Source organism: Aquarana catesbeiana, linkage group LG13, assembly GCF_042186555.1.
Source record: "Aquarana catesbeiana isolate 2022-GZ linkage group LG13, ASM4218655v1, whole genome shotgun sequence".
Classification (NCBI taxonomy): domain Eukaryota; kingdom Metazoa; phylum Chordata; class Amphibia; order Anura; family Ranidae; genus Aquarana; species Aquarana catesbeiana.
Genome location: NC_133336.1, coordinates 4,743,517 through 4,769,010, shown reverse-complemented (window position 1 = coordinate 4,769,010; position 25,494 = coordinate 4,743,517). Strand labels below are relative to the sequence as shown.

The 25,494-nt window shown below is 46.4% G+C and overlaps 1 protein-coding gene across 2 annotated transcripts in view; it reads left to right on the top strand.

Annotated features, from left to right (window-relative positions):
• Positions 1–25,494, top strand: part of BTBD7 (BTB domain containing 7) — an 80,264-nt gene that overhangs the window by 36,961 nt on the left and 17,809 nt on the right. Inside the window, exons 4-9 of one of the 2 annotated variants that reach the window (XM_073609593.1) lie at positions 7,035–7,243; positions 11,010–11,085; positions 12,811–12,971; positions 14,764–14,835; positions 20,901–21,044; positions 24,810–24,999. In XM_073609593.1, coding sequence (XP_073465694.1) covers positions 7,035–7,243; positions 11,010–11,085; positions 12,811–12,971; positions 14,764–14,835; positions 20,901–21,044; positions 24,810–24,999 — 852 coding nt within the window. The remainder of the gene's footprint in view (positions 1–7,034; positions 7,244–11,009; positions 11,086–12,810; positions 12,972–14,763; positions 14,836–20,900; positions 21,045–24,809; positions 25,000–25,494) is intronic. The other variant, XM_073609594.1, reaches the window with a different exon arrangement.

The window sequence follows — 25,494 nt, the reverse complement described above, 5'->3', positions numbered from 1 at the left end:
GGTACCAAGCTGCAGCAGCATCCATGAGCTTGATTTGACTACTTCTCTACCGTGCTGTTTATAACCGTACTTTGGTAGACAAGAGGCAAAACTGACTGAACATAATGAAGCCAACACTGAACTGGATGAATTTCGATCGGTGTACGGCCAGATCATCAGGAATCTTCAAACTACGGCCCTCCAGCTGTTGCGGACTACACGTCCCATGAGCCATTGCAAAACTCTGACATTCACAGACAAGACTAGGCATGATGGGAGTTGTAGTTTCTGAACTGGAGGGTCGTAGTTTGAAGACCCCGGAACTAAAGAATCGACTAACAGGCCGCGTTTTGTAGAGGAAGGGTCAGCAGTAGCAGCCGATCTTCTTTGAGTAGAGCTTCCTCTTTAATGTATTGGAATGCTTTGAATTGGGTCTGATGGACGTATTTCATCTCATAAGTGGGTTGAGGATTTTCTCTCACAGCCGCTCGGCGCGTTTCCTGCACAGATCAGATAACTGATCATTAGTGGCTGCTGAATATACACAAATTGCTGCTTTCACATTCGTCTTCACAGAGCTCCTCGGGTATTTTAGGAACTTCCACCAGCCTACAGAAGAAGAGTGGAGCCCAACATGTGACAGAGATTATTATTTATTTTTTTTTTACTCATTGGTTTATTTTCGTTTTTTATTTTATGTTTTCATCGGGTTCATATTGGGGTATAAGACCCTCACTAGGAAATGTTACTGTTAACTGCCATTTCATATAATTGATCGAAACTGCCAATTAAGCGTCAATAAAGCTGAAAACCGGCACAAAAACTTTCATTAAAACATTCTTAAGCCTCGTACACACGATTTATTTATTTATTTATTTTTTAAAGCAAAAGATCAAAAAACGTTTTTTTTTTTTTTGTTTTTAAAGGTAAAGAAGAGATTTGGGGTCTTTTTTCGACCCCAGATTTCTCCCATGAAGATGACCTGGTCATCCCTACTATTACAAGGCATGTTTACATTCCTTGTAATTGGAATAAAGGTGATCAAAAGAGGAGAAAAATTCAAGGGACAGTGTGACAATAAATAAATAAATAAAAAAAGTAAGAAAAAAATATTAAAGCACGTCCCGCCCTCCATGCTCGCGTATAGAAGCAAACGCATTTTTAAGTGCGTAAACAGTATTTGCAACACGTGAGGTATCGCCGCAAACGTTCGAGTGAGAGCAATAATTCTCGTGCTAGACCACCTCTAACTCCAAGGCGATTAAAGCGTCGCCTATGGAGATTTTTAGGTATTGTAGTTTGTCACCATTCCACAAGCGTGCGCAATTTTAAAACGTGACCTGTTAGGTATCTATTTACTCTGTGTAAAATTTTTCACATTTAAAAAAAAAAAAGTGGGGTATGTATTTCGTTTTTTTTTAACCCCTTGTTGCCAGCCGTACACAAATCTGTAGCCTCTCGGGCGCCCCCAATACACCCGGGCCGAGAGTGTGCATTGCGCGCTCCCGGCACAGTTACCTTCACTTTACTGAAAGCTCCAAATCGCTCCTTGCGATCATGAGTTTTTGGACCACGTGACAGCCAATCACGGTGGTCACATAATCTTAAGCCGCCCTCTGCCTCCAGGCATCATGAACCTCTTAACCACTTGCCGACCGGCCACAGTACATATACTAGGGGTGTGGAATTTAATCGCTGCATCGCGATTCGGGGGTCCCCGATGCGGCATCGATGCAAGCAGCGACCCGAAAAATCGATGTCTGGTGATGTCATCCCAATTTGCCCCGCCCCTCCCGGAAGAGTGCTCTGAGCATTTTTGTCAAAATGGCTTTTGTTAATAAATGCAATTGTAATCCATTAAGTGGTGACCGCTGTATGTGATTTTCTTAAATATATGCAGCTTCAGACTTCATTTTTAGTCTGTGTATATAACTGTATAAGACGCTCATGTGACTGCTCGGTCCGGCCCACCTCTCTCCTCTCACGTATCTCCTGACCTCAGCCCCGCCCCGCCTCTCTTCTGATCTGATAGCTACAGTCGGTGGGCGGGGCTGAACTCCCACTGACGTCAGGAGAGACATGAGACTGAGAGGAGAGAGGCGGGCCGGACCGAGCAGTCACATGACCGGCTTATACAGTTATATACACAGAATGAAAAGAGAGGTATGAAGCTGCATATATTAAAAAAAACACAGCGGTCACCACTTAATGGATTACAATTGCATTTATTAACAAAAAGCCATTTTGACAAAAACGCAGTTATACACAGACTAAGAAATGAGATATGAAGCTGCATATATTTTAAAATGCACATATAGCAGTGGGCACTTATAAGTGCATTTTTTACCACACCGGTATTTTAACAGCAGTATGTAGAGTACAAATGTGTTTGTATTTTACTTACACTGGCTCCTACACATGCTCATTGCTGACATTTTCTCTGCCCCCCTCCCCAGTTTGCACATTCCACTGTTAACTCCTAGTGTGCTGGAAGGTGCAAACGAGGGAGCCCAGAGAAATGTCATCACAGAGACAGTAGTACAGGAACTTCACAGGGCTGTTTGTCAGTTGTGGATTGTAATCCCTCCTGACCTCCCAGCAGCCGTGTGTGTGAATTCCTGTACCCTGTAGTGCACCGGATTAGTGCACTACATAAAGTGGAGGAGTTCCACCCGTTTTTTAGAAAAAGTGTAGCTGCTGACTTTAAATAATCAGACATTCACCTGTCCCACGGTCCATCGATGCGGCCGCTCCTCTCCCTTTCCTCGGCGCCGTCAGATCTACTGTGGGCAGTGACACCCGCCCAAGACAGCTTATGGCTTCACAGCCGGGCACAGACTGCACGAGCCGCGCTGCACTCTGCCATTGGCCGGCCAATCTTCTGGGACCCAGAAGATCGCTGGCAGGGAGGGGCCGCCTAGTAAATTTTTTTGTTTTTATTACAAGTCAGCAGCTACAAAAAAAAGTGTATTTTCTGACTTTTAATAAAAAGACACGCACCTGTCCCACAATCCAGCGGCGTGGCCACCCAAACCCTCCATTCTCTCCCCTCCGCCTGTCCACGGCGCTGGCAATACTACTGTGGGCCTCCGGCTGTGACAGCTTGCAGCTTCACAGCCGGGTGCGCCTGTCTCGCTGCGCTGTCCTAAATGGCCGGGCAATCTTCTGGGACCTGTGATGTGTCCCAGAAGACTGAAGGGAGGAAGGGCCGCCTAGGCGGCCCAAGCGGAAGTGGGAGCTCAGTAAGCGTGATGTATCGCGGAATCTAATCGTGAGACCAGTGAAGATGCTCGGCCCTAACATATACTGCGGCAGGTCGGCTCTATTGGGTGAAACGACGTACCCGAGCGTCAGTTCATGCAATAGCCAGCGAGGACGCACTCAAAGTTTTTTTTTTTTTTTTAACCATTTCTTCCCGGCCCAGGGTGCTCCCTAGTCTGTTCTGCAGCTACAAGCCCTGATGAAGGGGATCCTTGAGCCCCCGAAATGCATTGGTTACTCCTGTACAGTGAGGAAAAAAAGTATTTGATCGTCTGCTGATTTTGTACGTTTGCCCCACTGACAAAGAAATGTTCGGTCTATTAATAGTTGGTTTATTTTATCAGTGAGAGACAGAATAACAGCAATATCCAGAACAACGCATTTCAAAAACTGTTATAAATTGATTTGCATTTCAATGAGTAAAATAAATATTTGATCCCTTCGACTTGGTGGCAAAACCCTTGTTGGCAATCGGAGGTCAGACGTTTCTTGTAGTTGGCCACCAGATTTGCACACATCTCAGGAGGGATTTTGTCCTCTTTGCTGGTCCTCTCCAAGTCATTAAAGTGGTTATTAACCGCTTCAGCCCCGGAAGATTTTACCCCCTTCCTGACCAGAGCACGTTAATTAAATTTACGTCCTTTTTTTTTTTTTCCCCACAAATAGAGATTTCTTTTGGTGGTATTTGATCACCTCTGCGTTTTTTATTTTTTGCGCTATAAACAAAAAAAGAGCAACAATTTTGAAAAAAAACACAATTTTTTTACTTTTTGCTATAACAAATATCCCCCAAAAATATATAAAAAAACACTTTTTTTTTCTCAGTTGAGGCCGATATGTATTATTCTACATATTTTTGGTAAAAAAAAATCGCAATAAGTGTATATTGACTGGTTTGTGCAAAAGTTATCGCATCTACAAAATAGGGGATAGTTTTATGGCATTTTTATTGTTATTTTAGTAATGGCGGCGATCTGCCATTTTTATCGGGACTGCGACATTATGGCGGACACATCGGACAATTTTGACACATTTTTGGAACCATAGGCATCTATACAGCAATCAGTGCTATAAAAATGCACTGATTACTGTAAAAATGTCACTGGCAGGGAAGGGGTTAATTGTGTTCCCTAGTGTGTGTTCTAACTGAAGGGGGAGGGGACTGTGTAGGGGAGATGACAGATCGCTGTTCATACTCTGTATGTTCTCCCCTCAGAGAACCGGAAACTCTGTGTTTACACACACAGATCCCGGTTCTCGGTGTGCCCCGAGTGAGCCGATGTGAGTGCCACCGGGCAGTAGCCAAACAAGGAAGCGACGTAAGATAACGGCAATTCGCGCAGCGGGGCCATGTTGCTGCAGTATAACTGCGGCGGCTGGTCGGCAAGCAGTTAAGTCATTCTAACCTGTATACACCATCAGCGCTGCCTCTTATTGCAGTGTCCCCCTCTGTATATGATTTATAAATGCTGCAAATACCTAATTTCACAGCCGAGATTGCGATCACATGACCAGCCAGCTCTCTCCTTTCTTCCTCTGAGAGATGCAGTGGGAGGGGCTGAGATTCCCCTGTCTGGAGGGGAGGAGGAGAGAGCTGGCTGGTCATTTGATCCCAATCTCGGCTGTGAAATGAGGTATTTGCAGCATTTATATTTATAAATCACACACACTACAATAGGAGGCAGTGCTGATGGTGTATACAGGTTAGTGTTATGCAAGCAGTGGGAGGAGAGAGGGATGACACTCATGAACAGGGGGGGGACATGAGCAGAGAGGATAGCAGGCTGTGGATGACGGAGGCATGTAAACTGACCGCGGTGTCTGGTCTCAGCAGCCATGATACACCGTGGTCAGACTACATAGGGGAGGGCAGAAACTGGCAGGATCAGCCAGGTGTTACAGGGGGCCACATGACACAGGACAAGCACTATGTCATATAATATGCTTTAAAGGAGCAGGATCCACTTTTTTTTTTTGTGGGTTAACAAACGCTTTACGGTTTCCAGGCTTGGTAACTCGAACCTTCAGCTCCCTCCACATATTCTATGGGATTAAGGTCTGGAGACTGGCTAGGCCACTCCAGGAACTTAATGTGCTTCTTGAGCCACTCCTTTGTCGCATTGGCCGTGTGATTTGGGTCATTGTCATGCTGGAAGACCCATCCACGACCCATCTTCATTGCCCTGGCTGAGGGAGGTTCTCGCCCAAGATTTGATGGTACATGGCCCCGTCCATCGTCCCTTTGATGTGGTGAAGTTGTTCTGTCCCCTTAGCAGAAAAACACCCCCAAAGCATAATGTTTCCACCTCAATGTGTGACGGTGGGGGATGGTGTTCTTGGGGTCATAGGACCTCCATGTATGACGGTGGGGGATGGTGTTCTTGGGGTCATAGGACCTCCATGTATGACGGTGGGGGGATGGTGTTCTTGGGGTCATAGGACCTCCATGTATGACGGTGGGGGATGGTGTTCTTGGGGTCATAGGACCTCCATGTATGACGGTGGGGGATGGTGTTCTTGGGGTCATAGGACCTCCATGTATGACTGTGGGGGATGGTGTTCTTGGGGTCATAGGACCTCCATGTATGACGGTGGGGGATGGTGTTCTTGGGGGTCATAGGACCTCCATTTTATGACGGTGGGGGATGGTGTTCTTGGGGTCATAGGACCTCCATGTATGACGGTGGGGGATGGTGTTCTTGGGGTCATAGGCAGCATTCCTCCTCCTCCTCCAAACACAGCCAGTTGAGTTGATACCAAAGAGTTTGATTTTGGTCTCCTCTGACCAGAACACTTTCCCCCAGTTCTCCTCTGAATCATTCAGATGTTCATTAGTAATCTTCAGACGGACCTGTACATGTGATTTCCTGAGCAGGAGGACCTTGCGGGCTCTGCAGGATTTCAGTCATTCACGGTGTAGTGTGTTACCGATTGTTTTCTTGGTGACTATGGTCCCAGCTGAGATCATTGACAAGAGTCTCCCGTGTAGTTCTGGGCTGATTCCTCACCGTTCTCATGATCATTGAACCTCCACGAGGTGAGACCTTCCATGGAGCCCCAGACCGAGGGAGATCGACAGTTATTTTGTGTTTCTTCCATTTGTGAATAATCCCACCAACTGTTGTCACCCTCTCACCAAGCTGAGCCCATTCCAGCCTTGTGTAGGTCTACAATCTTGTCCCGGACATCCTTGGATAGCTCTTTGGTCTTGGCCATGGTGGAGAGATTGGAATCTGATTGCTTCTGTAGACAGGTGTCTTTTATACAGGTAACAAACTGAGATTAGGAGCATTCCCTTTAAGAGAATGCTCCTAATCTCAGCTGGTTACCTGTATAGAAGACTCCTGGGAGCCAGAAATATTGATTGATCGGGGATCAAATATTTATTTCACTCATTAAAATGCAAATCAATTTACAACTTTTTTTAAATGAGTTTTTCTGGATATTTTTGTTCTGTCTCTCACTGTTATAATAAACCGACTATTAAAATGTATAGACTGATCATTTCGTTGTCAGTGGGGCAAACCTACAAAATCAGCAGGGGAGCAAATACTCTTTTCCCCCCTCACTGTCTCTCACTTTGGCAAAAAATAAATAAAATCATCTGGACCTAATGAACTTTGCCCCCTCGCTTCCTGACCACCTTCTTTGCCTCTCTACAACGGGGACCTGTGTTGGGTTCACCTGTTTTTAGAGCGCCCCCCCTCAGCCCATGCCTGCACATTATTCTGTATACCGGTGTCCGGCCTCATGACCCTGAATAATGCGTTTTCTTCCCCCCCCCCTTCTTGCAGGCTGTGAAGACATCATTGCAGAGAGCATTTCTCTGGACACGTTAATCGCCATCTTGAAGTGGAGTTCTCAGCCGTACGGCTCCAGCTGGGTCCACCGGCAAGGTCTGCACTTCCTGTGCGAAGAGTTCAGCCAGGTCATGATCTCCGATGTCTTCTATGAACTCAACAAGGACCATCTGCTGACAGTAATACAGTCCGACTACCTGCAGGTGAGTGTAAGGCGGAGCCGTGCGTTTTATGACATGTAGACACAAATATCTCGGGAATTAGTCATCTCTCTATCCACCTTTTTTACGAGCTGCTTTTACAGCGCTGCAAGACCGACACCACCTCCTCTCCAACTTCAATGACTCCCTCTATTTCTATCTGGGTTCTCAGCAGACTTTTTTTTATTTTTTTTTCCACGAACAATTGCCCCGTTTGTCCATGAACCATTGTGCCCTTTTCCATTAGATCAGGGGTCTCAAACTGGTGGCCCTCCAGCTGTTGTGAAAGTCCCATGAGGCATTGCAAGGCTGACCGTTACAAGCATGACTCCCAAAGGCAGGGGCATGATGGGACTTGTAGTTTCACAACAGATAGAGGGCTGCCAGTTTGAGATCCCCTGCATTAGATGGTACATGGGGGGGGCCCATTAATCCTGACGAAACACTGCTACCCATCAGAAAATGCAATGGAAATGACGTTCTGTTGCGGCCATCTTGGTACACCCTGCACTCCCCTGCAGTTAGCCTACAGTCAGAAGGCGGCAAGCGGACATCTTTACACCCACTGGAGTCTTGCATTTCACACTTATTTTTACCAGTAAACTCAGCTTGTATAATGAAATTCAGTATTTTGAAATCCCTGACACTGTTTTGATGTTGAATGTTAAAGTGACACAAAAGGTACAGTGTTTTTGTTTTTTGTTTTTTTTATAACAAATGTCACACTTACCTCCGCTGTGCAGTTCATTTTGCACAGAGTGGCCCCAATCCACCTGTTCTGGGGTCCCCCGGCTCCTCCCAGCTGCTCCTCCCCGCAATAGATAATTCCCTCTGGGAAGCTCTCTCCCGAGGGGGTTGCCTTGCGGGGGTGATCCCGTGTCATACACTGGGTGTCCGTAGCCACCGAGTCTATGACTCAGCCCCGCCCCCCGGTGCCCGCTTCATTGGATTTGATTGAGAGCAGCAGGAGCCAATGGCTGCGCTGCTTTCAATCTATCCAATGAAGAGCCAAGAAGCCATGGGGAGAGAGCAACGCGGGATCACGCCCACGGTAATTCAGGGCTCAGGTAAGTAAAACATGGGGTGGGGCTGGGGAGCCAGACACTGCAAGGTGTATTTAGGATGCATTAAGGTGAAAAAAACACGACCCTTTACAACCGCTTTTAAAAGCAGTAGCAAGCCTGCTGATCTTACAGGTTTGCTAATCTGACAGAAGACCGCTGCTTTTAGGATTCAACATTAAAACAGACGAGTTTAAAAATCCTGTATTTCAGAATATAAGTTCAGTTTATTGGTAAAAAGAAATGTGAAATGCAAGACTTCGGTGGGTGTAAAAAGATGTCCGCTTTGCGACCTCAAACTGTAGGCTTAGTGTGGCCGAGTGCGGGGTGTACCAAGATGGCCACGACACAACGTCACTTCCGTTGCACTTTCTGATGAGTAGCGGCTTTCATCACAGCCACGGCGTTGCAGCCTGCATGATCCCGAAGTAACAAGCTCATGAAACAAAATATGACATCTGCACAAAATGGTTTATAACTGATAAAGAGAAGGTAGACAAGGGCAGGCTGTACACTGAATTATATAATTCCTCAACATTCCATCCAGCTAGTCGGCACAAAAATACCTAATTGCTTCCCGCCCGCCGCGTTGTCGACAGGCAGGCGGCGGCACTCTCGTTCTGGGAGGACGTCATTATAATGGCCTCCCACTCTCGCTGCGCATGCGCTCCCGCAGCCCGGCGATCGGTGGTGCCATCTGTCCCTGAAACACAGCGCACCACTGATCCCGGTAAGGAGCCGATGATTAGGCTCTTTATGACATGTGATCAGCTGTATCCAATCACAGCTGGTCACATGTAAATAAGGAAATTCTGCTGAGTGGCTGAGGTGGAGATTGTGACATCATCTACCCGCCTCTCCGCCTCAGCCACTCAGAGGAAGCGTTGTATTCACAGACTATAAAGCTCCCTGTGAAGCCTGACTATTTTGTTCCAAGAGTGGCAAAGAAAGTTCTTGTCCAACGGCCGGAACACAGCACTGTATATAACAGACTCCACACAATTAGATCCAGCACACACCCAGCAAGTCCACCTGTCAGTGCCGACCATAGATGGTTCAATTCTCGGCCCGTTCAGCAGGGACCAGCTGAGATTCGAACCATCTATGGGCAGCCTGATTGTACTCAAGTTGATCCATCGATCAACTTGGGTACAACCAGCATGCTGTCGTTTTACATGCGATTATTGCTCGTGGGTGTAGCTACTGAGAATAATCACTGTGTTCTCTCGGCCAGGATGTCTCCCTGTGCCCCTCCTCTCTGGGAGATCACAATTCCTCCATGGGAGGGATTCCTTTAAAAACAACTGTGTTGATGGGAGAATCAAGCCGTTTTCTTTCCTGCAACCCGTGGTTGCTGGAAAGGAAGTTGCGTCATCTATGGCTTGCTTTAGGCTTTATCTGCTCGCCGACCAGCCGCCGTCATTATACGGTGGCAGGTCGGTTCATTCACGCAAATCGCCATAGGTGTATGTCGGCTCCTTTTTAAGAGCTATAGCAGGCACGTGGCGGGGAAGCCAATGTGCATGGCCGGCGGCCGCGATGGCTGCCTGCGATCGCTCCTCAGAGAGCCAGAACGGGGATCTATCAGTGTAAACAAGTAGATCCCCGTTCTGTCAGGGGAGGGGAGAGAGATCTGCTGTTCCTAGTGATCAGAAACAGCGATCTCTCTCCTCCTCCACTTAGTCCCCTCCCCCCCACAGTTAGAAACACCTCCCTAGGGAACATTTAACCCCTTGATCACCCCCCTAGTGTTAATTTCTTCCCTGCCAGTGACATTTACACAGTAATCAGTACATTTTTATAGCACTGATTGCTCTATAAATGTCACTGGTCCCAAAAAAGTGTCGTGTCCAGTCTGTACGCCGCAATGTCGCAGTCCCAGTCCCGCTAAAAATCGCTGATCACCGCCATTACTAGTTAAAAAAAAAAGGAATAAAAATGCCATAAATATATCCCCTATTTTGTAGACGCTATAACTTTTGCGCAAACCAATCAATATACGCTCATTGTGATATTTTTGGTAAAAGAAAAAAATGTAGAATACATATTGGCCTCAACTAATTTCGAATTTTTTGGGGAATATTATAGCAAAAAGTACACATTTATTTATTTATTTTCAAAATTCTTTTTTTTTTTTTTTTTTTTTTTTTTTGTTTATAGCGAAAAAACCCCACAGAGGTGATCAAATAACATCAAAAGAAATCTCTATTTGTGGGGAAAAAAGGGCGTTAATTTTGTTTGGGTACAGCTTCGCACAACCGCGCAAATATCAGTTAAAGCAACGCATCGCCATATCGCAAAAAATGGCCTGGTCATTAAGGGGGAAAATCTTCCGGGGCTGAAGTGGTTAAAGAAAACATTTCACTATATATCTTCTATTCTTCTTTCTCGCAGGGTGCCGAGTGCATGTGATCTAATATAGTTGGTTGCACCCCTGAGTGGCGTTTGGTGGTCTGGGCAGCAGGAGATGAAAGAATTTGGGATTTTTTAATTTTTTTTTTTTTTTGCGGGAATATCCTTCTTTTTTTATTTATTTATTTTTTTTTGTGTGTATGACACAGCAGTGTGAAGTCTGGCACTACCACTCCATCCATAGAGAGATCTATATCGCATGTATTTACTCTCATTCCTGGTTCAGTAACAGAAGAGCGTTTGGTTGTGTTTTAGTGATCTTGTGCCGGAGTAACTTTTCTCTTAACCTGTTGCAGGCAAGTGAACAGGATATCCTGAAGTATCTCATAAAATGGGGGGAATATCAGCTGATGAAGAGAATCGCTGACAGAGGTACGGCTGAAGGCAAATATTTACTACCTGCATCTGCTGTATGTAGCCCCAATATATTCCACAGCCCTTCACACGTATATCATAGAACCATCGGTTCCCGATTACTACCTGGAATATCCTGCCTGCCCTGTTTCATGGATGTTCTAGGTCCACTTGAGCAAAACCTTTGGTAACCCACTGTTATTTTTTTTTTTTAGTATAGCGTATTTTTATTGGGAACGCGTTTTGCAATATTATCCTCTGGGAGGAGAACTGCTGTTTATGTACACACATCAGTCCTGCCTGCCCCACCCCTTTGCTGCCCAGTCGCGGAAGCCCTTTGTACTGGCCCCGGTCGCGGAAGCCCTATGTGCTGGCCCCGGTCGCGGAAGCCCTTTGTGCTGGCCCCGGTCGCGGAAGCCCTTTGTGCTGGCCCCGGTCGCGGAAGCCCTTTGTGCTGGCCCCGGTCGCGGAAGCCCTTTGTGCTGGCCCCGGTCGCGGAAGCCCTTTGTGCTGGCCCCGGTCGCGGAAGCCCTTTGTGCTGGCCCCGGTCGCGGAAGCCCTTTGTGCTGGCCCCGGTCGCGGAAGCCCTTTGTGCTGGCCCCGGTCGCGGAAGCCCTTTGTGCTGGCCCCGGTCGCGGAAGCCCTTTGTGCTGGCCCCGGTCGCGGAAGCCCTTTGTGCTGGCCCCGGTCGCGGAAGCCCTTTGTACTGGCCCGGGTCGCGGAAGCCGTTTGTACTGGCCCGGGTCGCGGAAGCCGTTTGTACTGGCCCCGGTCGCGGAAGGCGTTTGTACTGGCCCGGGTCGCGGAAGGCGTTTGTACTGGCCCGGGTCGCGGAAGGCGTTTGTACTGGCCCGGGTCACGGAAGGCGTTTGTACTGGCCCGGGTCGCGGAAGGCGTTTGTACTGGCCCGGGTCGCGGAAGGCGTTTGTACTGGCCCGGGTCGCGGAAGGCGTTTGTACTGGCCCGGGTCGCGGAAGGCGTTTGTACTGGCCCGGGTCGCGGAAGGCGTTTGTACTGGCCCGGGTCGCGGAAGGCGTTTGTACTGGCCCCTTGTGATTGGGCAGGTGACTCTTCAACTGAAGGAGCTGAGACCAGAAGGTCCGGTTTTGGAGCTCTGGAAATGTCGTAGTAGCTATGCTCCTGGAGCGCCATAAAACTGCCAGATGTAAAATAGAGATGAGTCCAGGTGGCATACACCTCGTTGGACCTAAATCATAGTATGTCTGCACGTTTTGCCAACTGGCTTTATTCCTGGAGCTTCACTTTAAAAATTTTTGGAAAGTTGACAACATTCTTTGAGATTCCAAATCGGGAACCAGGGATGACAACACTGCTCATCCATTGATACAGAACAGGGAGTTGGTGTCACCTAGAACAGGAAGTGATACTGGAAAGTTCACCAGGTGAAAAATGAACTATACCTGAAAAATGGAAATGAATGCAGCCATCATGTCTTAGAATTGGCCAGCGGTAATGTGGCATTTTTTATTTTTGAGTTTAGGAAGTTTAGTATTAGTTAGATACTTTAGTTTCAGGTGGAGTAGAAAAGCCAATATTTTTTTTTTTCATAGTTTTTGATATTAGCAGTTGGAGCTCCTATAGCTGTACACCCCCCTATGCAGTGTTTTCATTTCTATTATGGGTAATTATTTGACAATAACTTTCGGATAAAGCAGCGCTATGCTCGGCAATGCTGGCATTGTGTAAGAGGCATTGATGATCCTTCCATTGTGTGTGTTACAGAGCCCAATCTCCTGAGCGGGACGGCGCACAGCGTGAACAAGCGAGGGGTGAAGAGGAGAGATCTTGATGTTGAGGAGTTGCGGGACATCTTGTCTCCTTTGTTACCATTTGTCCGCATAGAACACATCCTACCCATGAACAGCGACGTGCTGACTGACCCTGTAAGTGTCTTTCCAGCTTTTATATTGGGCTTTGTTGACAATTGAAACGTCTGTTTCTTTTAAATTCTTTGTATTCTTTTTGTAATAATGTTGTTTCCTATGTGTTCTCACACACTGCGCACAGTAATCATTCTGGTGTCTGAATCCAGGCCTATGTACAAAGGGTGAGTCCTGTGACAGGTTCAGTCACACGCCGTGCCCAACTGGTGGCCCAAGGGCAGCACATGGCGTTTTAGTACTTGCTGTGTGCTCCTTTCCGGGCCCCAGGAGACAATTAAAGCAGAGCTTCACCCAAAAGGGGGATTTAGCTTTAAAAGGGTTTTAAAGGCTCGTGTTTTTTCCCCTTAATGCATTAAGGGGAAAAAACACCTGGCAGTCGCCGGCCCCCTAGCCCCCCCCCATTTTACTTACCTGAGCCCCTTCATCCTCTTTGGTGGGGACGCACCGCCCTTCTCTCTCTTTGATTGGATAGATTGATGTCAGCGCAGCCATTGGCTCCCGCTACTGTCAATCAAATCCAATGACCCGGGCGGCGGGGCCTAGTCATACATTCGGCTTCTATGGATGCCGAATGAATGATTCGGAAGCGCGCCCGCAAGGTAACACCCCCCCCCCCCCCCCTTCCCCCAGGAGGGTGCTTCTCCTATGGGGTTAACCAATGTGGGGAGGAGCCGCGAGAGCTGCCGAGGGACCTCAGAAGAGGATGTTTGGGGCCGCTCTGTGCAAAACAAGCTGCACAGTGGAGGTAAGTATAACATGTTTTAAACAAAGCTTTAGTATCACTTTAAGGCCTCCTGCCCCACTCCTGTTGCTAAAATGGGGGGGGGGGGGGTGTACTTGTGTTTTGTTTTTTTTTGCCAAGTGCAGAAGTTCTGTCTCATCCGCCCCCCACCCCCCACACCAGTAGTCTGCTGAATACTGCCGGATCATTCACGGTGCACGGCTCACGCATACGCAGTGGCCGCCAGGCTGGGAAGCTGCATGCTGTCACAGCCAAGTACAGTTAGGATTCCGGCGCTGAGGACAGGGGGGGGGGGGGGTGACTATGGCTGGGGAGAGCACAGCGCTGGATTGGGGGATGGGTGAACCTCCAGTTTTTGTAGCTGCTGACTTTTAATTTTTTACAAAGGAGACTGAAGCTCCTCAATGGTAGCAATCTCCAGTCTCCAATACTTGAAGCATGTCTGCAGTCTCAAAGTCTTCTGTAGCATTTTATATACTGAACGTACTGTGTGGCCCTGTGGTGCTTTCAGGGGCTGCAGTTAAAGTGAGTGCAAATGCTCTTTTAAAACAATAAACAGGTTAATACTTACCTGCTCTGTGCAGTTTGATTGCACAGAGCAGCCTCGAACTTCCTCTCAGGTCCCCCGCCGGCGCTCCTGGCTCCTCCTCTCTGCTGGGTGACCCCATAGAAAGCTGATTTCTATGGGGGGCACTCATTGCCGGCTTGCTCCTGAACCTCGCTGTCTACGAATATTGACACAGACAGCAGGACTTCGCCCTGCTCCGTCATCACTGGCCTTGATAACAATGGCCTCCCGCTGGCTCAGCAAAGCCTGTGACCCGGAAGTGAGGGAAGAGAAGAGCTGCAGACGGGCACAGCGCTGCATCGAATGAGGGCTCAGGTAAGTAAAAGAGGGGGAGGGGGGGGGATACTGATGCCTAAATATTTTTTTACCTTAATGCAAGGAATGCATTAAAGTAGAAAAAGTTTAGACTTTATAATTACTTTTAAAGACCCCTTTATACCTTCTAGGTTGAAAACACAATAAACTGCTTTTGTGTTTTAAAGAGACACCTTGCCCAATCCCTCTGTAAGCGAGTGATCTGGTGGTATGGTGAGGCGGCATGGGAGTGTCTCTCGGTAAGTATACCCACCTGGGGGGGGGGGAGGGGGTTGTCTGCAGACATTGTCACTATGAATGGGCAAAATGACACAATGTATTTTCTGACCTGTTTCCTTTATATAGAGAGGAAAGTGACTTCTGACACAGATAATAGTGCAGCTTAGATTTGTCACCACGGAGCAGAAGCCGCCTAATCACCAGATTCATTACGGAGCTGAAAATAATAACTATTTGCTAAACACAATTCTAGAAAATGAGCAGCACAGCCCGATCTGTCAGAGTTCTGCCGGATATCTAAGCTTTAAAGGCGAACTCCACAGTTTTGGCAACATTTTGAACCCCCAGCTGCTGTCACTTTTGAATTTTTCTCAACCGGTGGGCTCCACCGACAAAGCTGTGTCCATCATTCAGAGAGATCTGTGAATGAAATACAAGTCTCATCTGCCAGACCTGTAGTTCTTGATGGAAATAAAGGACAGTGTCCCCCCCCACCCACCCACCCACCCACCCACCCACCCACCCACCCACACACACACCCACCCACACACACACACACCCACCCACCCACCCACACACCCACCCACACACCCACCCACACACCCACCCACACACCCACCCACACACCCACCCACACACCCACCCACACACCCACACACACACCCACACACACACACACACACACACACACTCATAGTCCATCCACACTTCCTACAACTCTCCAACTGAAAGCCTGTACCCGGGTACTGACAGGGAGCTGGAGAGAGAGTGTGCAGGTGCCTGGCATTGCACCTGATTGCTGTTGCAAGGCTCATTTACAGAAAAATAATAAATCCCTTTTTCTGCAAAAGTATGTGCAGTTATATTTATCTTTGTTAAGTGGTCCATTGTGTCTGCCTTCTTCTTCTCCTCCTCCTCCTCCTCTTCCTTCTTCCTTCTTCCTTCTTCCTTCTTCCTTCTTCCTTCTTCCTTCTTCCTCCTCCTTCTCCTTCTTCCTCCTCCTTTTTATTCTTTTACTGTCCGTAATTCTTTTTTTTATTTGCACTAACATACAATTTTTCAGGACAAGCTTTCGGGGTATGTCCAAATCTTTAATGTCCCAACAGTACTGATTCACAAAAGTTTTAGCAGAATGTGTTTTTTTTTTTTTTTTTTTTTTAACAATCTGAGGCAAAGGAATAAAAAAAGAAAAACAAACACTAGCAAATTAACACAGAAATGGTAATCAAATAAACATAGTTGGTGAGATAAGATACCAGCTGATGTCTGAGGTTGGGTGGTTGTCTGTAAGCCAGTATTGGGGAATGTTGGAATATTTCTTTCAGAGTTTCATCCTCTGTTATGATGGGTTGTAAATCTTTGATTATCTTTTTTTTTTTTTTTTATCCCTTCTAGCACTGGGTTGTATGTGGTGATTAGAGGTCTACGTTTTTTTTTGTTTTTTTTTATCTTTGTATTGGAGATTTTCTCTTTGGGTTTTCAAGGTTGTGTTGATAGTTTTTTGTCTTTGTACCCTTTCTTATGGAAGGAATCTGCTAGTGTTCTAAGATGTTCAGCGTCTCTCTTCTTTTTTTTTCCCCCTCTATGGTCTAGGCCTAGCACCAAAGGTCTTTGTCTTTTCTCTATCACTCGGTAGCCATAAACATGCATTCTTAAGATAAGCAAGGAGAACAGAAAAGCTAAAAATAGCACCGGGTGCAAAGTTCAGCCAAGCAGCCTTAGGCAATCGGTGCTCTCCGGTATGGTAGATAAGACAGGTGTACAAAGAGACCAGATCATGCAGAGATTCCAAACAAAGGAGACTTCAAAAGAAGCCCCAAGGGATCCAACATCTAATTAAGGCACCGCTGTCTACAAAACGACTGCCAAAGCTTTGTAACGGTGGGGGCTCCCGGTACTGAGATTGTCGCTATGCTCCCTCTAGTGGATGGAACCTCTCGGAGAGCTTATTTCCCGCTGAGAATATATCTACTGTTGTGGATTTGGTACCAAGGCAGCCATTCTCAGCCAGGGTTCCGTGGTACCCGAGGCTTTCTCAAGAGGTTGTCGGGGGTTCCTTGAGCTGTGGCTCATTGACCTCTCTGATGGTGTCTTCATAGTTCCAGGTCCATCACCATTTGCAGTGTCTGGCATGACACCAATGCCAGGGTGGCATTTTTCAAAATGGCCACCAATGTAAGGAGCATTTTCATAGTGACAACCCCCCCCCGGTAAAAAGATTGAGAAGGAGCACAGATATTGGGGATCAGAAGTGAGTGAAGACTTCAGCTTTTGCATGCCAAGACCAGAGGGAAGATGTCTACCAGCAGCGTTGTGTATCGACCATTGGAAATATTTTCCTTCATAGTTAGAACCTTCTTTTCCAATGTGGTATCTTAATGCCCTTGCTATAGCCTCAGTTTTAACCACTTGACTTCCAGAAGGATTACCCCTTTCATGACCAGGGCATTGCACCGTGCTATTTTAACTGGAAATTGCCAATCATCGGCTCTTTACCATGTGATCAGCTGTGTCCAATCACAGCTGATGACGATGTAAACGGAATGGCACTTCTTTCCTCACACTGACAGCATGAGGAGAAGAGAGCTGATAACCAGATTATCAGTGCAGTCCCATCAGTGCCAACCAGTGCCACAGCGCACATCAGCAGCGCACATTAGTGGAGAAAGATTACCTGTTTGCAAAATTTTATAACAAACTATGAAAGTTTTTTTTTTTTTTTTTTTTTTTTTTTTTTTTTTTCAAAATTTTCGGTCATTTTTGTTTTAGCAAAAAAAAAAAAAAAAAAAACAGTGGTGATTAAATACAACCAAAAGAAAGCTCTATTTGTGTGGGGAAAGTGATAAAAATGTCATAGTGTAGCATGACCGCGCAGTTGTCATTCAAAGTGTGACAGCATTGAAAATTGGCCTGGGCACTGATTTTTTTTTTTTTTTTTTTTTTTGCTAAATAAACAAAAAACTGAAAATGAAACACATTTTTCTTTACTTTGCAAAATTTCATAACAAACTGTCTATCCTCATAAATTTAGGGCAACGTGTATTCTGCTCCATTTCTTTGGTAAAAATAATCCCAAATCCGTGTATATTTAGTCTGTAGGAAAGTTATAGAGTCCACAAACTATGGGATATATGTCTGAAAATTAATTAAATCCTGATGTACTGACGGTCGATCTCTTCTTGAGGCCCTAAAATACCAGTACAGTACAAATATCCCCCGAATGGCCCCTTTTTGTAAAATAGACAGTCCAAGGTTATCAGTAGTGGGTCATTTTTTTTTTTTTTTTTGTCATCCTTTTTTAAAATCAAAAAATTTAATACATTTTTCTTCCCCACTTTTTTTAAATTTAATTTTTATTTATTTTTTATTATTTTTTTTTACATACTGTCCCCATATTACGACTTGTGTGACGGTGATCAGGGATACTGACTGACAGTATGATAAAAAAAAAAACGTATTTTCCAAGTGGTTCTAAAGCAAGCGGCTGGCTATGGGGGTACTCTTGCCTGCTCGCTCCAGAGCCACAGACTGTCTATGGGACAGTCTGTGGCTCTGTCCGCCCTCCCTCTACTCACTGACTATGGTTGGTCATAGCGATCACATGATACCCTGGCCGTGGTGGACACAGCAGTCATGGGATCGAGCCGCTACACGCCTCAGGGGAGCGAGCTAGTTCACATGTGGGAGGTGGCGTACGGGTACGTCGCCTAGCCTGGCTGTTCCTCCCGTTCGTAGTAAATGTGGGCGGTAGAGAACCAGTTAAAAAGCAATAAAGACTATGAACTGGCATGACATGTGCTCTTCACCACAGAGAGGGCATACTGAAAACTGACCATTTAGTTTTGGATTGTACAAATGTGAACAGGTGTGTCGTTTGGTTGAGGTGAACTGAACAGGTGTGTCGTTTGGTTGAGGTGAACTGAACAGGTGTGTCGTTTGGTTGAGGTGAACTGAACAGGTGTGTCGTTTGGTTGAGGTGAACTGAACAGGTGTGTCGTTTGGTTGAGGTGAACTGAACAGGTGTGTCGTTTAGTTGAGGTGAACTGAACAGGTGTGTCGTTTGGTTGAGGTGAACTGAACAGGTGTGTCGTTTGGTTGAGGTGAACTGAACAGGTGTGTCGTTTGGTTGAGGTGAACTGAACAGGTGTGTCGTTTGGTTGAGGTGAACTGAACAGGTGTGTCGTTTGGTTGAGGTGAACTGAACAGGTGTGTAGTTTGGTTGAGGTGAACTGGAATCTCCGGCATTAAGCAGCACTTTGTATCTGGAGCACATTAAAATATAATATGTATAAATTACTTTAATTCACTTTAACTGCACATGATAATTAGTAGCCCCACTTTATAGTCGGCTCAGTCTGCATTCCTGGGTGTAAGTTGAAGTCAGAAGCTGCTGCTTTGAATCACCTCCTGGGTTCATCTGTCTGCCATTATCTCTGATTCATATACAACCTAAAGTATAACTGATTCCCTGCATGACGGTCTAAACAAGTACCAGATACAGTTACTATGTGATACACAAGCCTCATAAAGTAAACAAAAAAAGTCTTTACCTTTTCAGACTGAATGAAGGAGAGGAGTGCAGAGGGTATGACAGTGGGCACTATGTACAGGAGAGGAGTGCAGAGGGTATGACAGTGGGCAGTATTTACAGGAGAGGAGTGTGGAGGGTATGACAGGGCAGTAAGTACAGGAGAGGGGTGGGCAGTATGTACATAACAGTGTGGAGGGTATGACAGTGGGCACTGTGTACAGGAGAGGAGTGTGGAGGGTATGACGGGGCAGTAAGTACAGGAGAGGGGTGGGCAGTATGTACATAACAGTGTGGAGGGTATGACAGTGGGCACTATGTACAGGAGAGGGGTGTGGAGGGTATGACAGTGGGCAGTATGTACATAACAGTGTGGAGGTTATGACAGTGGGCACTGTGTACAGGAGAGGAGTGTGGAGGGTATGACGGGGCAGTAAGTACAGGAGAGGGGTGGGCAGTATGTACATAACAGTGTGGAGGGTATGACAGTGGGCACTATGTACAGGAGAGGGGTGTGGAGGGTATGACAGTGGGCAGTATGTACAGGAGAGGGTGTGGAGGGTATGACAGTGGGCAGTATGTACAGGAGAGGGTGTGGAGGGTATGACAGTGGGCACTATGTATAGGAGAGGGGTGTGGAGGGTATGACAGTGGGCACTATGTACAGGAGAGGGTGTGGAGGGTATGACAGTGGGCAGTATGTACAGGAGAGTAGTGTGGAGGGTATGACAGTGGGCACTATGTACAGGAGAGGAGTGTGGAGGGTATGAAAGTGGGCACTATGTACAGGAGAGGGGTGTGGAGGGTATGACAGTGGGCAGTATGTACAGGAGAGGGTGTGGAGGGTATGACAGTGGGCACTATGTATAGGAGAGGGGTGTGGAGGGTATGACAGTGGGCACTATGTGCAGGAGAGGGTGTGGAGGGTATGACAGTGGGCACTATGTACAGGAGAGGGTGTGGAGGGTATGACAGTGGGCAGTATGTACAGGAGAGTAGTGTGGAGGGTATGACAGTGGGCACTATGTACAGGAGAGGGGTGTGGAGGGTATGACAGTGGGCACTATGTACAGGAGAGGGGTGTGGAGGGTATGACAGTGGGCACTATGTACAGGAGAGGGGTGTGGAGGGTATGACAGTGGGCACTATGTACAGGAGAGGGGTGTGGAGGGTATGACAGTGGGCACTATGTACAGGAGAGGGGTGTGGAGGGTATGACAGTGGGCACTATGTACAGGAGAGGAGTGTGGAGGGTATGACAGTGGGCACTATGTACAGGAGAGGGGTGTGGAGGGTATGACAGTGGGCACTATGTACAGGAGAGGGGTGTGGAAGGTATGACAACCAGCAGATGAATCTCTTGACTCTCAAATGGTGGTTACTGATCTTTCCAGTGTGTGTGGAGCTTAGGACAAGTCACTGCCAGCGTCCAGCACCGGATCTTCCATGCGGGTGATCCAAGTCAGGGCTTTGGGAGGCGCGCACCCCGTACTTTTAGGATTGCATTGTTGAAATGTCATTCTTTTCTTTACAAGGTCTGCTTTTTATTATTTTCAGATGAAGAGGGGTCTGATCAGCACTCCCCCAGCAGACATGCTGCCAACTTCAGAAAGCGGGAAATCAAACTCCTGGTTGCGGCAGAAGAATGCCGGCATCTATGTCAGACCCAGACTGTTCTCGCCTTATGTGGAGGAGGCCAAGGTAATGTCACTTCTCTATGTTCCTGGACACGAGAACGTTTGTATTACCGAAGATTTGCAATTGGCGTTTATTTCCTTTAACAGTATATTCTGATTGGAAGGGACAATGTGCAGGTCAGACACAATACAATCTGATCACTATCTGAAGGTCCTACGTAACGGGTACAATGTGAGGGAAAATATGGTTATAAATTATAAGTAGATTGTATAAAAATATTTGCATAATTTGGCCTGTTTTATAGAAGACTGTGTCATGTTATAATCATTCCATTCTTCCCGACCTTCTCTGGAATATCATCAGTAGGTTTATACAATCGTCACTAATTGAGGCGCCATTCACACCTCCGCGTTTGCTGGAGGAGAGAAAAAAAATCAATATTTTCCATGGAGACGGTTCACATTTCCACTCAGTTTCCTGAAGTTCAAAGTTCTGGAGCTTTTTTTTGTAGCTCAAATTGGGTAGATTTTTATTCCCATAGAAATTCATGAAAATTCGCCATTTGCCCTTTTTGTGCGCCTTTTGTCGCGCGTCTTTGCGAAATGTTTTGCTCAAATTAAATTTAAAAAATAGGAATATGTATGAATGTCAAATAACTAAAAATCTTCATTAATAAATAAATTAAATTTAATATATAATACATAAGTAATAACCCCCAACCTTAAAAAATATAGCAAATAATATAAAAAAACCTGAAAAAAAATACAAGATGAATAATAATAATAATTATTATTTTTATTAATAGTAATTTTAATAATAATAATTATTATTATTAATTTTTTTAATAGTAATTTATTGTGTTAGGGTGTTTAGTTATATATCTTTTTTTTTTTTAAGGGTTGTAAGTGATATTAAAGGCCCATTTTTTTTCTTTAAAAATAAACTTTTTAACTTACCTGCTCAGCACTAGACCTGAGCCTCAGCCGTAGTCGTGATTAGCACAGCGGTCACGTGATCGGAAACCTCCTGATCACTAGTATGCATCAGGACCCTTCCAGTACCTGCCGGCCACCGTTCTAGAAGCGTGCAGGGAGCGCACTGCCAGCTCGGTAAGTGGTTTACACGGGGCCACATATATGCACCCCCTCTGTATTAAGGCCCACACACCAAGAGGCCGCATATATGTGCAGCCAGTGTGAAGCGGCTTATGCATTAAGGTAAAAAAAAATAAAAACCTGTGGGCAGCCCCCCTAATGATTTCCTGAGCCCTATCTCGATCCAGCATTGTGCTTTAGAGCAGTGGCTCTCCCCTCTCACCTCACAGGGCATATTAATAGCAGTGGGAGCCATTGGCTCTTGCTGCTGTCAATCAAATTCTGTGACAAGGGAGCGGTGCCGAGCCACACGGTTTGTGTCAATACACACAGATAATGTGGCTCGGAAACCAGCACGCAGGTAGGTCCCAATAGCAAGCGGCTTCCTATGGGTACATACCAGGAAGAGAAGGGGCCAAGAGCGCCGGTGGTAGACCCAAGAGGAGGAGGATAGAGCGCCGATGGTAGACCCAAGAAGAGGAGTAGGAGCGCCGGTGGTAGACCCAAGAAGAGGAGTAGGAGCGCCGGTGGTAGACCCAAGAAGAGGAGGAGGAGGAGCGCCGGTGGTAGACCCAAGAAGAGGAGGAGGAGGAGCGCCGGTGGTAGACCCAAGAAGAGGAGGAGGAGGAGCGCCGGTGGTAGACCCAAGAAGAGGAGGAGGAGGAGCGCCGGTGGTAGACCCAAGAAGAGGAGGAGGAGGAGCGCCGGTGGTAGACCCAAGAAGAGGAGGAGGAGGAGCGCCGGTGGTAGACCCAAGAAGAGGAGGAGGAGCGCCGGTGGTAGACCCAAGAAGAGGAGGAGGAGCGCCGGTGGTAGACCCAAGAAGAGGAGGAGGAGCGCCGGTGGTAGACCCAAGAAGAGGAGGAGGAGCGCCGGTGGTAGACCCAAGAAGAGGAGGAGGAGCGCCGGTGGTAGACCCAAGAAGAGGAGGAGGAGCGCCGGTGGTAGACCCAAGAAGAGGAGGAGGAGCGCCGGTGGTAGACCCAAGAAGAGGAGGAGGAGCGCCGGTGGTAGACCCAAGAAGAGGAGGAGGAGCGCCGGTGGTAGACCCAAGAAGAGGAGGAGGAGCGCCGGTGGTAGACCCAAGAAGAGGAGGAGGAGCGCTAGGTGGGGGACCCAAGAAGAGGAGGAGGAGCGCTAGGTGGGGGACCCAAGAAGAGGATGAGGACCCGTGAGTGCCGGTGCTGGACCCAAGAGGAGGAGGAGCCGGCAGCGCCGGACCCAAGAAGAGGAGGAGCTGGGAGCACCGGTGGGGGACCCAAGAAGAGGAGGCTTGGGGCTGCTCTGTGCAAAACCATCACACATTATAATATGTTTGTAATTTTATGGGGAAAAAAATATTTTTTTACATTCACTTTAACCACTTGCTGACCAGCCCACATACATGTGTCATTTTGCACACTGGGTCTGAATCGCACGCGCGCCGCCGGCAACCTTTTTCTGCTGTGATTGGACACAGCGGGAGCCAATCGGTGGGTTTGGTGGACTCTGTCCACCAGTGATCATTCGAGAGGCAGAACAGCAGTCTATCTATGTAAACAAGGCAGATCAACGCGTTCTGTCAGATCTTTACCTTCCCCCCCCCCCAGTCAAAGCACCTCCCCCAGTTAGCAGGCACTCCCTAGGGACACATTTAACCCTTTGATCGCCCCATATGTTAACCCCTTTTCTACCAGTGTTATTAGTACAGTTATAGTGTGTATTTTTAGTACTGGTCCCCCAAAAAAAGTGCCACTTATTGTCCAGTTTGTCCGCGGCAATATCGCAGTCCCGCTATAAGTCGCTGATCGCCGCCATTACTAGTAAAAAAATTAACAATTCTATAAATATATCCCATCGTTTGGTTCTAACAAAACATATATATTTTTTTTTTACCAAAAATATGTAGCAGAATATATATTGACATAAATTGATGAAGAAATTAGATTTTTTTAGATTTTTTTTTTTACACTTTATTGGTTGATTTATTGCAAAAGGTAAAAAAAATTGTGATTTTTTTTTTTTTTTTTTTTTTTTTTTTTTTTTTTTTTTTTTCCAAAATGGTCAGTCTTTTTTTTGTTGTGCAGAAAATAACAGCAGAGGTGATCAAATGCCACCAAAAGCAAACTTTATTTGTGGGAAAAAAAGAACATAAATTTAATTTGGGTACAGCGTCGCAGACCGCGCAATTGTTAAAGTAACGCAGTGCCATATCGCAAATAAGGACCTGGTCATATGGGGGGGGGTAAACCTTCCAGAGCTGAAGTGGTTAAGGATATGAGATGAATAGGTGTTTTGTAGTCCTCATTAGATAGAAACAAGCAACCTAGTGTGACAACCCTGCTCCTCCATAGAGTACGGCGAGTGTTGTCACCCTGGGACAGGAAGTGTGTGAGGAAACGAGCCCCAAAAATGGTTACTGATCCCAGAGGCTCCCGAATGAAAGAGAATGCTTGAAAATCTTTTACATCAAGGACTGGTCATTATTGGCCATGGAATGTATTTCTACACCATCAACGCGTTTCGTGGCACCATCAGACACTTCATCAGGAGTACGTGAGTAAACACTTGTTGAAGGCTGCAGAGTAACAATCCATTCTGTAGCGTTCAGTGTTTGTCAGGAGAACAATGCACTCATCACATCCAAAGACAGGGAGGCTACAAAATATTACATTTTTGTTCTATGGTTTAGATACTTTATTTCCTGCAATGTATCAAATTCTCCATTTTCTAATCTGAAATTTTTATATTTCAGTCTGTGCTGGATGAGATGATGGTGGAGCAGACGGATTTGGTTCGGTTGAGGATGGTTCGAATGTCGAACGTTCCCGACACGCTGTACATGGTGAACAACGCAGTGCCACAGTGCTGTCACATGATCAACCACCAGCAAATGAGCAGTAGCCAGACAAACCCTCCTACTGTAGTAGCCAATGAAATACCAGGTAAATGTGATCAGCTGTCTTTGTGTCTCTCATTTCCCTACTGATTATCTCTGTTCAGTTTTGTTTTAAGAGCTCCACGCATAATCCACCAGTGACCAAGGTGAGGAGCAAATGGCTGATTAACCTTGTCAGTTTTGGGATTCTTTTCTTTCGAAGAAAAAGAATGCCCATTAAATTGTTTGAAATATATAAGAATTCTTCTCACTGACTGCCAATGTAAGGGACCATTCTTCTCACTGATCACCAATGTAAGGAACATTCTTCTCACTGATCACCAATGTAAGGAACATTCTTCTCACTGATCACCAATGTAAGGAACATTCTTCTCACTGATCACCAATGTAAGGAACATTCTTCTCACTGACCACCAATGTAAGGAACATTCTTCTCACTGATCACCAATGTAAGGAACATTCTTCTCACTGATCACCAATGTAAGGAACATTCTTCTCACTGATCACCAATGTAAGGAACATTCTTCTCACTGATCACCAA